The 15,859-nt window shown below is 51.6% G+C and overlaps 2 protein-coding genes across 3 annotated transcripts in view; both read right to left on the bottom strand.

The window, feature by feature from the left end:
• Positions 1-60: 60 nt before the first annotated feature.
• On the bottom strand, positions 61-8,408 carry LOC307085233 (palmitoyltransferase ZDHHC18-B-like). The gene is made up of 9 exons (XM_079749930.1): positions 7,725-8,408; positions 6,679-6,839; positions 5,697-5,846; positions 5,140-5,277; positions 4,773-4,824; positions 4,409-4,511; positions 4,122-4,234; positions 3,253-3,358; positions 61-1,216 (listed from the first exon to the last, which is right to left on the bottom strand). Exons 1-9 carry the CDS (start codon positions 7,982-7,984, stop codon positions 863-865), a joined length of 1,437 nt encoding a protein of 478 aa, XP_079606056.1. The 5' UTR covers positions 7,985-8,408; the 3' UTR covers positions 61-862.
• Positions 8,409-9,970: 1,562 nt separating this feature from the next.
• The window catches only part of arid1ab (AT-rich interactive domain 1Ab), a 44,926-nt gene continuing 39,037 nt past the window's right edge, over positions 9,971-15,859 (bottom strand). For both annotated transcript variants that reach the window (XM_079749532.1, XM_079749533.1), the window contains exons 16-20: positions 15,611-15,730; positions 15,354-15,450; positions 14,319-15,138; positions 14,042-14,172; positions 9,971-13,856 (exon numbers count right to left, since the gene is read on the bottom strand). In XM_079749532.1, the coding sequence (XP_079605658.1) occupies positions 11,793-13,856; positions 14,042-14,172; positions 14,319-15,138; positions 15,354-15,450; positions 15,611-15,730 (3,232 nt within the window). In that variant the 3' untranslated portion in view covers positions 9,971-11,792. The remainder of the gene's footprint in view (positions 13,857-14,041; positions 14,173-14,318; positions 15,139-15,353; positions 15,451-15,610; positions 15,731-15,859) is intronic.

Here is a 15,859-nt window from a genome sequence, read left to right as displayed (position 1 = left end):
CACTGTTGAAGATTGGCCTTTTGAGCAACAATTGAACAACCCCGAAACGCTTGTGATGATAATAGAAATGCGTCTTGTGCCATGTTGTTAATGTCAAGTGCTGACGATGCTGTGGTATACCTGGTGGTAAGGTTACCCAACAAAGGAGTCCAGGCATATGCTTACGGCAAACAGTGAAATGAATTGCAGTTCAATCATAGTTTAGACCAATGTCGAGGGCCGCGACAAACAACACCAGATCATCAGACACACATCGCCTTTAGACTGAATAAAGCGATTATAAACCTTATGTTCATGTCATAGATGCAGGGAAGATATGTGAATTACTTCCAAGTGAACAAAGAAAAGTTACATTATGTCATTTGCATAGTACACAATATATTGTGTGTACCCCTTGAATCATGTTTTGTTTTTTTTGTGATCCAAAAAAGTTCTTTATTTGACTGGTTAACAGCAAGCTAGCATAATAGTGACCATTTCACATTTTTGTAGAGTTAAATGGTGGTACAATATTTGGGTGTCTAGCATGCTTCACAAGCCAGGTTTAATACGAGAAAACAGAGGTAGTATAGTTACGGCTCTTGTGAGAGGGTGCCAGTTCAGTCTTAAGCGTGGATGAAGCCATGTTCCCAAAGTCTGTGAATCCTACTGATGTCAAATCAGACCCCATCACCGAGGATCATCCTCTTTAAAATCACCCCATCATCTTTCCCATGAGCGGAAAGAAAACCAAACCCCAAACCAGCGTACATATGGACTTCGACCAAAAAAATAAATAAAAGTATACAAAGTGAATTCACAAGCAGGGCAGAAACTGCATCGTAGCGTGCAACATGAGCCTACAGAGAACGGCCGCCTTGGCTCAGGGCAGGGGGGGCGGGGAGCCGGCGTTCCTACGGTCCTTTGAGGAGCGTACCACACCCGCGGAGGCGGCACGGGTCGCGCCGGGGCCGTCCAGAGCGGAGCGGGCCCCCCGGTGAGTTCGTTTGGGGTGGGCTTTGGCGTTGTGATGGGTGTGGGTGTCGGCCGTGGCGTGGGGCGGTGCCCCGCGGCCAGCCGTACGGTGGTCCCTGGCGGGGTCAGAGTTCACCGCAGAGTTGTGTCCCGTGCGCTCGCCGCCGCCACCACGGCGGCGGTCGGCCGGGGGCAGCGTGGGCGGGGCTCGCGGGCGGGAGGCGGGGCGTGCGGGCGACTCCTCGGACACACATTTGGATCCCTGTGACACACCGGGGGGGGGTGATGAGACGGTGATGGGTGGCGATGGGAAGGTCGGAGTTGAGTGAGGAAACAGGAAGGGGAAAGAGAGAGCGAGGGAGAGGGTTACTTCCGTGCGAGGCAGCTGAAGCCGAAGTGAAAGGCCCCCCCCCCCCCCCCGCAGAGAGAGAGATCAGGGCGAGAGGGCCGGGCGAACGGCGTGTGCTGGGGAGACGACTGAGACACTGCCCAGATCACACACACACGCTCGGCGGGAGGTTGAACTTTGAAATGTGAACAACAACAAAGAAAAATAGAATAATAATGAATCGTCTTGTCTTCAAGGAAGATGTCTGGCCGGGGTGGAAGACTGAGAAGCAGGGGATCAGACACGGCCTGCACCGCTTATAACTTGGTGCTGAACAGCTCTGTTCCGGCCCAGATGAAAACACATTCCAACACTGTGAGCCGTACAAACAGACCGGACTTGAATAACATAGCAGAGATTCAAGACCTAAACTAATCGTTTACTTGCCAAGGACATGATGGATATGAAAATATCCATCGGACCTTGACATGCATGCAGAGAACAAAACGGCGAGCTTCTACCAACAAGCGGTTAACATGCCAGGGTTACGTCTGCCCAATGAGATGGGAGGATTGGTGTGGCGGTAAACACACTGATAGGCAGCCAGCCAAACACACATTCCATGAACAGCTCGTGCAGAAACAACTGCAGTCAAAGCACACGCACACACAGACAAAAACAAAGACACACTTTTTTTCCATCCTGTCTTAGAGATTTACTGGCTTGACTAAAAGCAGGCTCCTCAATCATACAGGACAGAGCAAAGTTCAGACATTCTCCTCGTAGTAGAGACGGATGGCAGGACATAGATATAGACACGCATGCATAGACAGACACACACACATAGACATACACAAGACACCAAAGGTCACCAGTGGTGGACAGGACTTTATTTTGACGACGTTACACATTTTGTCATGTAAATCAAGTGCATACACAACCAAAACCCACTGATTCTTCCCTGCTGTGTTTCCAGGTTATTTATGTTTGACTATTACTATAATCTAGCGATTACCAGAAGTCATTGACTTTTCACAAGAATGCAGAACCCTAAATGCAAGCACCGAGACCAACAGCCTAGCTATTCAACCCACGTTGAGTATAATTTTGATTTAAAGTGACATAGTTATATTGTGGTTCTATGGGTTGATTCTGGGCGAAACCATTACTTAAATGCAGCTTTAAAAACATAGAACAATATGGACAAATGCACCCACATTTCTTGAAAGATATTGCTTGTCCCCGTTACTGGTTGTTTGGGGTTAGCAGGTCAATAAAAAAAAAGAATAACATAGCCCTGCACTTAAATAAAAAAAGCTGTTTTTCAGAAGCTTTTGTTCTCATTTGATTGTGTGTTATGTTTTTCCTTAATGCAACACTGATGCCTGTCTGTTTCCTCTCAGGCCAATGGATGAAGAGACATGAACATCCTCCCCAGTCCCCCGATAGTGGGACCTGGCCTTCGTCGCGAGGACGCACATGATCGCTCATCTGCCCTTTCATCCTCTGCTCTCATTTGAATAACGGACTAACGGCCGTCTTTAGCTCATTAAGCACGTCTGGTGCACCTGTTGCTGGTTGGTCAGTGCGGTGCATGTTATTCCCCATACTGCATGGCGTCTTTAATCGCTCTCGCCCGTGTTTGCAGAACCTTCTGAGCTAAGGCGAGACCACGACGTTGCATTGGAACCATCAACCTCTCACCAAGTATATCGGAGTGTGAAACTGAAGTGTGGACTAAAGACTCTTAGCAGTGCATAGGGGTCAATTTAAACCAAGCTTTGATTCTAAGAATTCTTTTTAATAACCACATGGAGGCTCGGCAGGCCGCAGTCAAGAGGTCAGGATGGGGTCGGCTATGCTAGGGAACCAGGCTCTCCTTACGATGAAGACGTTTTTTTGCTGTGGATGGGGTTAGGGGGTTGTTCAAGCGAAAAGAGATTCCTGCAAACCATAAGCCACATTCCTACCACATTTATGTCCTTCTTGGAGGCCAGGACGGGCAGCTCCACCTCTCCGCCGGTAGCCTGTGCCGCCTCCTCCTCCGCTGATAGGAAGCCCCGCCTGTCAATCAGACTGTGAGAGCAGGGTACAGGAAGAAAGGTGTCTCAGAGGGGACGTCGTTACCAAGGAGACTCAGTGAGCATCGAGGCTGTTGTTCCTCGTGACAAAATCGTTAGTGACAGGTGGTCTCACACAGCCAGACCACATTCCCTTCATCGTGTCTGGGAGGTCTGCCGCAGCATTTACTGTGGAGAGTTCAGTTCAACCGACTTTGCAGCCGACTGGGCGAGCTTCAGCCAGGACCGCGCAAGGAAATAAGTGGTTTATTTCGACAGTGATCCCCACTTGCGAGCGTTACCGGTACCGTTTTAATTCTGAAGTAAAAAGATATCGTGTTCAAATAAAACAAATTACAAAAAGGAGCACTTTTATACACAAATAAAAATATATCATTATATTAATTCAGCCATTGTTGTCATCTACCAACTCACTGGTGTGTGCCTAATAATGACCAATGGTGAGTTTGCAGGATAAGACTGGCTTGTTGGGTGACTGCAGGTAGATGTCCCAATGTATTTCCTACCGTCTTCACAACACAAAATAAATACTTGTTTATTGACTTGTTTATTCAATATCAATTGATATCAGTGTTGCTTTGGAAAGCTGGCAGAAGGGGCTTCATAATAAAACATTCATTCTGTTGCCGCTTCTGCACACTCTAGTTTCCCTCAGTGTGCAGTAGGAAGAAACGACTACTACTAATACTGTTTATATATAAACATGCAGGTGACACCAACACAGACTCCCATTGAAATGTGTGTTGTGGACCCCATACCTAGGGGGCATGGGTCCACAGAGAACAGAGCAGCAGTTGACAAAGATGTTTCTGTGGCTGTATGGATTGGTGGCCGCCTCGGCACCACTCTTCCCCGTCCACGAGCCTTTGATCTGTCACACAGCCAATCAGGACGCAGGATTACGTTAATGTGGGTGACAGGGTCTCTGTCACCTTGAAGTGAGGATTTTTAGAGGCCAGTTCTTTGAATGTTATACCTTTAAAACAAATAAAGCAAAACAATGATTGGTGGAGTGACCCATCCAGGGGAGGGACCAGATACTCACGTCTTCGTTGGTGGTCAGATTGGAAGCAACCAGGTAGGTATGGAAGCCCGAGAGGCCCAGGATGGACCAGACGGAGAAGAAGCAGATGACCAGCTCCACCGCAGTGCAGAGGGACGTTAAGGCCACACACAGCATTTCACAAGACACACAGTATGCATTATCTCGACGCATTCACATACAACCCTATTGGATCCAGCAGTTGCAAGTTTCAGACTATTGCTAACAACAGCTTTTCAGGACTATGAATGATTTTTTTTTTTTTTTACAGACAGAGGAGGAATTTTGAAAGTGAACAATGTATATATAGATGATGACGAAATGCTGGTTAAGGGGATTGGAAGGAAGCCTCTGGCTGAAAGGATATCTGCCAGGACTCTCCTGAAGTGCGAACACCAGGCCTTTTCCATCCTGAGCCCCTTAAGCCAGAGAGAGACAAAACACACATAGGTCCATACACCATGAGACCTGTAAACACTGCTTAGGACCTGGAAACATATCAGAATAAAAGACGACTTTGAAAAGTTTGTTTCGCTTTATTTGCTTGAGCTAGCAACCCAATTGAGCACCTGAATAATAATCCCTTCTTGTTCACTTGCTGATACATTTGTCATGGGGAACTGCTTAGCCCGAGCGTGTGGGTTTTGTGGCGCGGTCTGACCGGGCCTGTTCTTTTGCAGTGCGGCTACAGTGTAGTAATTCCATGCAGAAGGAAGGGGGGGGGGAAGGCTTACTCAGTGCGAGGTGGGTGGTCACGCAGCCGAAGATGAACGCCGTCAGGAAGGAGAGCGACACGATGAAGGTGTAGAAGAAGCGGTAGTTGCGCTTGCCGACGCAGTTGCCCACCCAGGGGCAGTGGTGGTCGAAGCGCTCTGGCAGGGGGAACGGGCCCAGGTTAGGGGACACAAGTCTGAACGATGCCAGAGATTAATCAGCAATAAACATCGTTTTTATTATAGGTATTGAGCAATTCTTACATTTAGAAGTAATAGCAGTAGTAGTAGTAGTAGTAGTAGTATATTAATAATATTATTATTATTTATATAGCACCTTTCAATACAGGAAGAGGTGGGTGTTTGGTAAAAGTGCAAAGAATTATAATGTCCCTGGCTATATGAACAGTAGAAAAAACACTAGAGTCCATCTCCATCCAACGCCCGCTCAATGTGGCACCCGGTCTTTACAGAGGGTGGTGGCGTGGGGGGTCGTCTCTCATTACCACCACCACCGCCATCCACCGGGTTACGTGAGTTAATGATCCGGGCGGTTAAATGTCAGCCGTCACACCCACCTACGCAGTTGTCACACAGACTGCAGTGGGAGGTGCGCGGGGGCCGGAACATCTTGCAGGTGAAGCAGTACTTGAGCTTCACCGCCTGCTGGTTGATGAGCACCTCCCTGGTGCGCGGCGGCGGGCGGTAGGTGGTGTTGCCGGCGTCGTCTGCACCCAAGACAGAGAGAAGGGGAGAGAGAGAAGGGGTGAGAGAGAGAGGGAAGGGGTGAGAGAGAGAGGGAAGGGGTGAGAGAGAGAGAAGGGGTAAGAGAGAGAAGGGGTGAGAGAGAGAGAAGGGGAGAGAGAGAGAAGGGGTGAGAGAGAGAGGGAAGGGGTGAGAGAGAGAGAAGGGGTGAGAGAGAGAAGGGGTGAGAGAGAGAGAGAAGGGGAGAGAGAGAGCAGGGGTGAGAGAGAGAAGGGGAGAGAGAGAGAGAAGGGGAGAGAGAGAGAGAGAGAAGGGGAGAGAGAGAGAGGGGGTGAGAGAGAGAGAGAGAAGGGGGAAAGAGAGAGCGAGGAGGGGTGAGAGAGAGAGCAGGGGTGAGAGAGAGAGAAGGGGAGAGAGAGAGAGAGAGAGAAGGGGAGAGAGAGAGAAGGGGTGAGAGAGAGAGAGGAGGGGAGAGAGAGAAGGGGTTAGAGAGAGAGAGAAGGGGAGAGAAAGAGAGAAGGGGTGAGAGAGAGATAAGGGGTGAGAGAGAGAGAGAAGGGATGAGAGAGAGAGAGCGAGCGAGAACCAGAGCGGTATAACAGTGACTAGAAATATAATTGGATATATCGATGAGGGAAGTGTGACTGTCCCATTTAGTCAATAGTGGTCACTATTAGTCAATAGTGACCACGTTTTGTTTTTTTTTCAGGTGGCGTTGTTTAAAAAGTGACAGGCAAGGTGTTTGTTTATTTTGGACAAATATGGAGAGACATTGTTAGACATTTAGCGAGGCATCCTAACTCGTCATCACTTAAACAAAAAGTGCCTGGGGTTGTTTGGCTGGGCCTGACTTACCGATCTGCTTCTCCACATCAGCAGCTTCGTCAGGGGTGGCTCTGGGCAGGATGCCGGGGTCGCTGAAGCTGGTCTGCACCAGTGTGATGATCACGAACACAAACAGGGCTCCACCAATCACAGGGATGCACACGGTCAGGTGCTGGACCAGGAAGGGGCAACTGGAAAGGAAACACAGCCGCAGACAAAACTGAGTTCCACTTACAAACGTGAAAATAATTACATTTGTATTTAAAAGGGTGAAACTAGAGCTCTGTCAATGTAGCAATTCAGATTTCCTATGCTTTTCTTTGACTTTGAAGGACAAAAAGGGTTGTTTTTATACTAGATCCTCAAGTTTGATTTGATATATAAAATTGCAGTAGCTATTATAGACCTTTTTTCATTACCACGATGGACTACATGCACCTAATTTACATTTAGCAGATGCTTTAGTTCAAAGCGACTTCAAACCATCCATACACACATTCACACACCGACGGCGGTGTCAACCATTCAAGGCGACAGCAAGCTCGTCGGCAGCAGTTAGGGTCGCTTGCTCAGGGACTCAATAAATAAAGTAACAGGGTTATGTTTGAACCAAGTGTGGCAACAACAACAAAGAGGTGACATAATGGATGCAGTAACCACTTGTGTCCACAACGTTGCTCTACTGCATGTTTGACCCCTGAGGTCGAGGGTGGTTCTTCATTTAGTCAAGCCGCAACTTTGGCAAAGGAAGAAGCATTTAGCGTCATCTTAGCCATCCAATTACTAAATCTGTCTCACAGACCTAATGCGTTTCATTCCCAGCAGGGATCTGCTTTTAATCAAAGTTCAATAGCTGTAATCACCATCCTAATCCCTAGGCACCATGGGCCTATTCACTTACAGTGAAATTGAGAGTGGCAGACTTTGCTCCAAGACATTGCAGGAACACAGTTCATCGGTTAAGAATATCTAGGCTACGCAATGACCACATACCGTTACACATTTGTTCACCACATGTGGAACATGTCCCTTAACGTAGTAGGAATAGTAAATCAAAGAGAACAATAACAACTTACTCAAATATGAAGAATAACACACTGGTGAGTAGGATGAGGCCCAGGGTGAGGGGTAGCACCCCACTCTGCCGGGCCATAATGATCCTCCCATCGCAACAAAAGCGATTCTTCCCCTGGAAAACTTCCCACTTTCTTCGCTGTTTTTTCGCCGTCTTCTCCTCCTCCTTCCCATTGTCAGTGACGGGTTGGGGTGAAGGGGTGGGGGCGGGTGTTGACAGTGCCTCCAGATCGATTTGCTGGTATTCGCAATTTTTCATCATTTCTTCCGTAGGAGGGCCGATCTGCTACTTTGGGAAGCCAAAGCATCTGGACAGCAGCTGTCAGCATCACTGACACGCTCTTCGTGGAGGCTCAGCGAAGGCATCGGGTCCTCAGCACAGCGACCTGGCGTCCCCAGTCACACCCGTCTGGAGATAACGTTGCATCACTTCGCCTGGGTGCACCATCCATTAAGCTAAGCTTGAACCCGAGCCGCATCAGGTTGATTCTGCATCGTTTTATGTGCGGTGCATGTTTACCTCCAGCGTTAGCGGCTAACCCCCCAGCCAGCGACTCACTAGCTTGGTTAGCGGACTCAACACACTGCTTTGAGCAAGCACGTCAACGTTAAGCGTTATAAGGTTAAACCGTACCAGTGTGTATCGGTGTTTGGTCTATGACTTGGCGATAGTGTCTCTATCTCACTTTGATAATTCTGAAGCAATGAGCGACGACGCCAAAGCGCACGATGTGTCTGCAAGTAACGGTGTTTAGCCGGACAAACATACATTACCCGTTCTCTGTAGCCCAGCTATGCTAAGCTAACGCTGACAACAGCGACCCCCCCCCCCCCGTGGTGAATATGAATACAAAAGACGTCAGATCCCGTCGGTTAGCGGTTACATGCAGAGTGCACATATTTAGCCCAATACAATCTGAATCTTACACAATTGTGGATTACACTCCTTTAGTAAATATATGTTCCTCCTCTATGAGGTGGATGCTCGGAGCTTCACAGATGTGTGTGTGTGTGTGTGTGTGAGAGAGAGAGAGAATGTCGCCACCTACAATGAACTGTATTTGTTTAATTATAAACGAACGTCATTTAGAAAAGCGCAATGAAGCTCGATAATTCCTTTGTTCTTCTTGTGAACATTTGTTATATTTTTAGCCTAGCACATAAAAAATGAAAGGATATTGAAGGGATATCATGACAGGTTATACCAATCCTGAAGCCATGCAGGATAGGGTCAAAGAATAATTATCATGTTGACTTGGAAGACAGAGTTATTCTGTCTATCTACTTATAATTGTATTAACTTATTACATGTTACTATGGCATTGCATTAGGTATATATTGTACATCACAGTCACATACTAATATTCAAGTTATTCTTTAATCTATTGGAACAATGGAACATATTCAATCTCGTTTTACTATACTAGTGTTGGAAGTTACTGTTTTTAATTGTTATATTAATTTACTGCCTGTATGTAGCTGCTGACCAATCATGGGTCACGCAGGACCCGTTCACCGCGGTTGCTATGGTGATACTGACTTTCTCTGAATGACCACTAGAGGGCACAAGGAGCATTTGTAATTGCTAAACGTGTTGACGTCTAATTAATGAGTTCAGTTGCAAGGGTATTGTACCTATAACGCTTTTTCTTTGTAGGTTCATGAATGGGGATATAATATTGAAACCATTACTTCTGATCAGTGCTCCATATATGCTGGAAAGAGGTTGAAAGACTGATGAAAATGGACCTTTGAGTAATCACCTGCCCCTGTGAAAGGAATACCATTATTCAGGAAGATATTTGCCACCAAACTTCAGTTCTGCCTAAAAACAGGTTCAAAACAAACCTAGAAATCTGATCCATGTGTAGTAAATCGTGTTTGTCACGTTCGTATGGTTAACGGTTTCCCACTGGTCTATACAACATGCTCATAAATAATCAGCATTTGTGATCTGGCGGCAAGCTGATAAGCTACATTGTGGCAGGAAGTCAGTTGAATACGTTGGCTGTGCATGCGATAAGGAGAGCGCCTTCACCTCGGTACTTTCCATTATCAAGTCCATCCAGGTTTATGTGATGCAATCCACGGGGCTCGTTTGAGACGTGAACCGGATGATCGCAATTTTTCATAATGCAACTACCGTGATATCCGTGTGAATTATTTCAAACATTTAAGGACTTGATTGTGAGGTTTAATTTTTATGAATGGTGATTAGATGTAGACGTTTATGAATAAATCCACAGCAGACGTCTTAAGAAGATTTAATGTACATTTATTCTTAACACGTGGAACATATAGTATAAAGATTTCATACTGAATAAATGATATTCATTAAGCCAAAAAAGGAAAAAAGGAATTTACATCAAGTTTTAGCTACATCGTCTGAAATACAAATATGCAGAATCCGCATCACTGGAAAAAAAATAAAAATAAAGAATCAGTTTCTTTTCTCTCCGTCGGGGTAAGTGGGTTTCATTTTTCGCAGGAGCTCAACCGTTTACTATGGTATTTTCTGTTTGTTGTACGTTTGTTTATATTCTCTACAGCTTGGACCAGAGTCAAACAGAAACAGGGTTTGTGCATGGAGACGGTGAGGGGGGTGAGGGGAGAAATCGATGTCAAGTCATTCCTTGACGACGCCCGGGAAAGAGTGTAAGTAACGTTTTTCATTGTCACAGATAAAAAAAAAATAAAGGAAAAAAAACCTATAAAAAAAAGTGAAGAGTAACAGAGGTTTCGGGTTGGGGGGAGGAAGAAGGGTGAGGTGTGTGGTGGTGGGATGTTAGGAGAATAGGGGGAGTGTAATGTACAACATCTTAATATATATATACACGCTGCAGCTTCGACTGCAACCAGAGTCGAGGACCAGTCCTACAAGGAGGAAGGTAGGGGGAGGGAGGGTGACTTTCTTTTACAAAGGGTCAAGTCATTACAATCAAGAGGGACAAAGAGAAGAGGTCAAGGTGTTGTCGCTTCACCCTACTTTGGAGGGGCGGGAAGGTGGGTGGGTGGGGCTCGCTCTCTCGCTCGCTCTCTTTCTTTCGTTCATTCTTTCTCTCTCTCGCTCTCTCTCTCTTTCTCGCTCTCTCAACATTAGCTAAAATTTTTGCTTTTAAAAACTACAGTTTGCTGCCAAGCCAGCATTTTTATCTCAGTGTGAAACAGTATTATTACAGTATGTTTACAGTTTTGTCGTTTTTTTTTTTTTTACTTTTTCCAAAAAAGGTGTACAGTACAGAAAAGAAATAAAAAGAACCGTCCTACAAGTCTACTGCGCAGGGCCCCCTGTCGACGAGAAGACCGTCCTGGGGCTTGAGGAGCAGGCTCCTGCATGTAGGAAGAGGGGCTGGGCTGGGGGGGGGGGGGGGGGGGGGGTGAGTATATAATATCCAAGGTTACAGCAATTAGAACCACACTGCGAGTCTTATTTAGCTTCCAAAACATGAACTAACAAGACCTCCCCCCTGCGTCCCCACCCCCCTGCAAGGCCCCCCCTCTTCTGGAGGGGGAGGGGGGGGAACCCCGGGCACATGAATCCCCCAAACTCACTGTAAACGAGACAGCAACTTTGGTTACAGTTTACGTATTCATTTTTTATGTCTTTTTGTTTCATTTTCATTAAAAAACTGTTCATTTATTTCCTTTGAGAGGGGGAGGGGGAGGGGGGGGAACCCGTTCTCCTAGGCTCGGTTCTCCGCTTAGCCGCGGTTCTCGCGCTAGCATCTTTCTTCCTGCCTTTAGGTCTTCCAGACGTTTAAAATCCACAGCTTCTTCATGATAGTCCTTCCTTTAGTGAGAAGCGGGGGGGGGCGGGAGGGAGGGGACAGTGGAATCCGAGGTGATTTTTGCATAAATTAAAAAAAGAAAGAAAGAAATGAAAGGACAGTCCGTATTAGCTCTTTAAGTTCTCTGCACTCGCTCGCAACAGACACGCAAACACACAAAAAAATCTTGGTGGGGGGGGGGGGGGGGGGGGGGTGGGGGGAGGAGGAGGGAGGGAGGAGGAGGGGGGGAGGGGGGGGGCAAAGAGAAGAGAGTGGTGGCTTCAGCAGTCCCCCTCATGGCTGTCATAAGCGGCCGATCAGAAAGAGTACGTCGCAGATCACGTGCGACACCAGCGAGTTCATGAGCGGCGACACCGAGATGTCGAGCAGCCGCGACTCGTACAGCGTGAACTCGGCGTGGTTCTCCTCCACGCGGGCCATGGCGTGCAGCGCGCGCGCCGCCCGCCGCATCATGTCCACGCTGGTGGGCTCGAAGGGCGCCGCGCCGCCGCCCTGCATGTGGTGCAGCGGACCCTGGCTCTGCTGGTACTGCGTGGCCGCCAGGCTGTCCTCCAGGAAGCCCAGCAGGTTGCCCACGCTGGCCTTCTGCACGGCGATGGCGCGCGCCGCCAGCCCGTCGCCCTGCGCCAGGTTGGCCAGCAGCACCACCGCCATCTCCCGGCACACCGCCACCTTGCGCTCGCCCACCAGCCGCACCAGGGCGCCGTACAGCTTCTCCAGCCGGCCGAAGGGCGGCGTGGCCAGGATGAGGTCCACGTTGTTGTCCTGGATGCTCAGCTTGCTGAGGGTCTCCAGCACCAGCCGCTGCGGCGACAGCGAGCCGTGGGGCCCCAGCGTGGGGAAGGGGTCCAGGGCCTCGGCCGAGGGGCACACGGCCCAGTGGAGCAGGCCGTCCAGCAGCGGCAGGCAGATGCTCTCGGGGTAGAGCGAGAGGTCCAGCTGGCCCGAGATGTTGGCCAGCGTCACCAGGCAGTTCTCCCGCAGCGCCTCCAGGCAGTCCCACCACCACTCGTCGCGCTCGCAGCTCACGCCCTCGTCCTCCTCCTCCTCCTTCTCGTAGGTGACGGGCGCCTGCTTGCGCTCGGGGTGCCGGTGGTGCAGCAGCACCAGCCGGCCCAGCAGCAGCAACAGCCCCGGGTGCCGGGACATCTCCTGGTCGTTGCCCGGGACGAAGGAGAGGCTGCGCACGATGTTGGACACGCAGACGCAGCGGCGCGCCAGCGAGTCCTGCCAGTCCGACAGCGTGCTGAGCGGCGTCTCGTCCTTGCTGTGCGGCTCGTCCTCCAGGATCTTCAGGTGGCGCCGGCCCTGCAGGCCCAGCAGGAACTTGCCGCCGCCGTCCTTCTGGTCCGCCGGCACGGAGGCCGGCCGAGCCAACAGCACGTCATCGATGGTGGCCACGACGGGGCGGGCCGGGGATGCCGCCGCCGCCGCTGCCGTCTTCGTCGTCGTCGTCGTCGTCGTCGTCTCGCTCTTCTCTTCCGAGTCGCGGGGGGGCTCCGAGGAGGGCCGGGGCGAGGACTGCAGACTCCCCTCCTTGGCGCTCCGGGCCGTCTTGCTCTGGGGGGTTTCCGTCGTCGTCGTTGCCGTCGGCGTCGCGGCGTCCGTCGTCATGGTCACCTCCTCGACGGCCGTCTTCCTGCTCTGCGCCTTGACGGGCGTCCACTGGCGCGGCCGGTGGAGCAGATCCACCCGGCTCTCCAGGTGGGTCTGGATGTGTTCGGTGGTGTCTCCGCCGCCGATGCTCCAGTGTATGAGGCCGCTGTCGAAGCTCTGCCGCTGGCCCGAGCGGGCCGAGCGGTCGCGCAGGGGGTTCTTCTTGCGCACCACCTTGATGGGCAGCTTGTCAAACTTGCTGGCCTGCTTGGGCCGGTCGAACGAGGGCAGGGCCGGGGTTTCTTGGGCGGCGGCGGCGGTCGTTTCCGGTACAGAGGCTCCTCCGTCTTTGGTCGAGGCCATCCCTTCAACGTCCTTCTTCTCCTCCTTCACCTCCTCCACCTCCTCTTCTTCCTCCTCCGATGAAGGCCGGTCTTTCTGCGAGCACACCTCCTCCACCTCCTGCTTCACCCGGACCTCCGAGGAACTCTTCTTCTCCTTCTGCTCCTCCTCCTCCTCCTTGGGCTTCTCCTCCTCCTCCTCCTCCTCGTCTTCGTCCTCCTCCTCGTCTGTGTCCATGTTGTCCGTGTCGGTGGGGGGCAGGTCCTCGTCGCAGCTGTCCTCGGCGGCCGCGGGGTCGATCAGCGTGCGCTGGCCCGGGTCGCCCACCTCGTACTCCTTCAGGATGCCGAAGATCTCGATCAGGCACCGCCGGAAGTACTCCACCACCAGCTCCAGGAAGCCAGGCAGCTGGAGACACAAAAGGTTCAAGAAGGTTTATTTTTCGTTTCACGCAGTTAGAACTCTGAATCCAGCTGTTAACGGTAAACACCATCAACATAAATGACTACGATCAATTAATAGTTAGTGTCGGCCGTCTAGACTTTCCTATGCAAAGAAAACCCTCTGTGAGCGCGTGGTCTCGCTGGGCGTACCTGGCAGAGGTTGAAAGTAGAGATGCTGTTGTCGTCGTACAACAGAATGTTAATGGTGTCCAGGGCCCAGGTGCTCTCGGCTAGCAAACCCGACTTGAGCGACATCATCACCCTCCAAGCCTCGGGCGTGCCTGTCGTCAGAGAGAGCATCAAACAAGGGAAGGGGGTCAAGTGAGGGGGGGGGGGCAGAGGACCAAATGCGGTCAGTAAATCAGGCGAACGGACAAAGCAACAGCTCTAGGACACACTAAACAGAGAGAGAGGTGTGTGTGCGTACCGATGTCCTTCATGGTCAGTCTCCTCCGGGGTTTCAGGTGGGGCTGGCTGGCCTCGATGGAGCCAGGGGGGAAGGCAATGTCCCTCCTGATCAGGGGCGACTGCACGGGGGCCTGGCCGATATGGGAAGCGGGCACCGGAGGGCCGGCTTTCTGCATCTTGGTGCCCGAGTGCATAAAAGGGGACTTGCTGGGGGACGTGCGGATGTCCATGCGGGGCATGGGCGCTGGGCTGGGGACCTGCGGAATGTGGTTCTGGGAGTTCTGGTAGTTGGACGGCAGGGGCCTGGACATGGGGGGCCCCGAGGCGCCGGGGCCGTACGGCGGCTGCCTCTGGTTGACGTGGCCGGGCCAGGGGCCCTCGTGGTTCATGCGCTGGTCGGCCGGCAGCATCTCCTCCGAGCGGTTCATGGCGTGGTAGCCGGGCCCCTGGCCGGGGACCGGGGCCCCCTGCCGGTTGGGGTAGTTGGGGTAGCCCATCTCGTTGCGGCCCTGCCACATGGGCCCCTGGGGGCCGTCTGGACCCGAGGGCATGGCGCTGCCCATCAACTGGGGCGGCATGGGGGACTGGGAGTTGGGGCCCCCAGAGGTCGGGCCCCGCTCTCGGCCGAACCCGAAGGGGAACTGGCCCCCGGGGCCGGGCGGCCTGCGCTCACCGGGGCCCTGGTAGGCGTTGTACTGGTTGTACATGTCTGGCTGGCCCTGGGGGCCCGACGGCTGGGGCCCCGGCTGCTGGGGGCCGCTGTAGGGGACGTTGTACATCTCGCCCTCGTGGCGCTTGGCTGGGGGGCCGTAGGCTCCGTCCACAGGACGCTTGTAGTTCTGAACAGACAGGGAGGAGCAGGAGGGCCCGTCAGTGAAGGCCCCAGGCACTCAGGGGTTAACAAATGTCATTGGCGATGACAGACTTTGTGGATTTTCCTTTATCACTACATAAAAGCGTGTGTGAGTGTGAATTGGTATTTTTTATAAAGTGTGTGAGACTTGGAGAGCGAGCGGCGGCGGCGTGGCGGGAGGACCACGGTGTGCGTGCTCACCGGCTGCTGCTGGGGATACATTCCTGGCTGCTGGTTGGGGTACGGGCCACCAGGGGGAGCTCCTTGGCCGGGGTACTGATTAGCATAGGGCTCATGCCTGCGAACACAAAAGTCACCAGGGTTGGTTCGGCCGTCCTTCTACCTCCCACCAGAGTGTGCTTTCGCTCAGGAATGAAACGAGAACACCACGACGGACTTCAGAGTCCACGGGGGCGGGGTTTTATATTTACGCCGATGGTGAGGGGGGTGCTACTGACCGCTGCTGCTGCTGGGGGGGCCGGCTGGGCGAGTACATGCCTGCGTCGGCCCCCGAGGGCATGAGGCTGGGCTGGGGCGCTCCGGGGCCCATGCTCTCGGGACCCATGCCGGGCTCCGGCCTAAGGTCGGGGGGGAACATGGAGGGTGTGAGCTGGGGAAGCCGAATGTCTCTGAAGGACAACTGGGAGGACGATAGGACCATGTGTGTGGGGGGCTTTGGATTGCAGTTTATTTTTTATATATTCTTT

The sequence above is a fragment of the Pollachius pollachius genome (assembly GCF_949987615.1).
Source record: "Pollachius pollachius genome assembly, chromosome: 13".
Taxonomy (NCBI): domain Eukaryota; kingdom Metazoa; phylum Chordata; class Actinopteri; order Gadiformes; family Gadidae; genus Pollachius; species Pollachius pollachius.
The sequence above is the reverse complement of the archived record's forward strand: the minus strand, read 5'-3'. Positions and strand labels throughout refer to the sequence as shown.

Coding starts and splice junctions, on each gene's coding strand:
- LOC307085233 (XM_079749930.1), bottom strand. CDS start 7,984: ATGATGAAAAATTGCGAATACCAGCAAATCGATCTGGAGGCACTGTCA. Junction 4,512..4,772: donor CTTCAGGAGAGTCCTGGCAG/ATATCCTTTCAG, acceptor GTCCCTCTGCAC/TGCGGTGGAGCTGGTCATCT. Junction 3,359..4,121: donor TGTGGACCCATGCCCCCTAG/GTATGGGGTCCA, acceptor CTGCTCTCACAG/TCTGATTGACAGGCGGGGCT.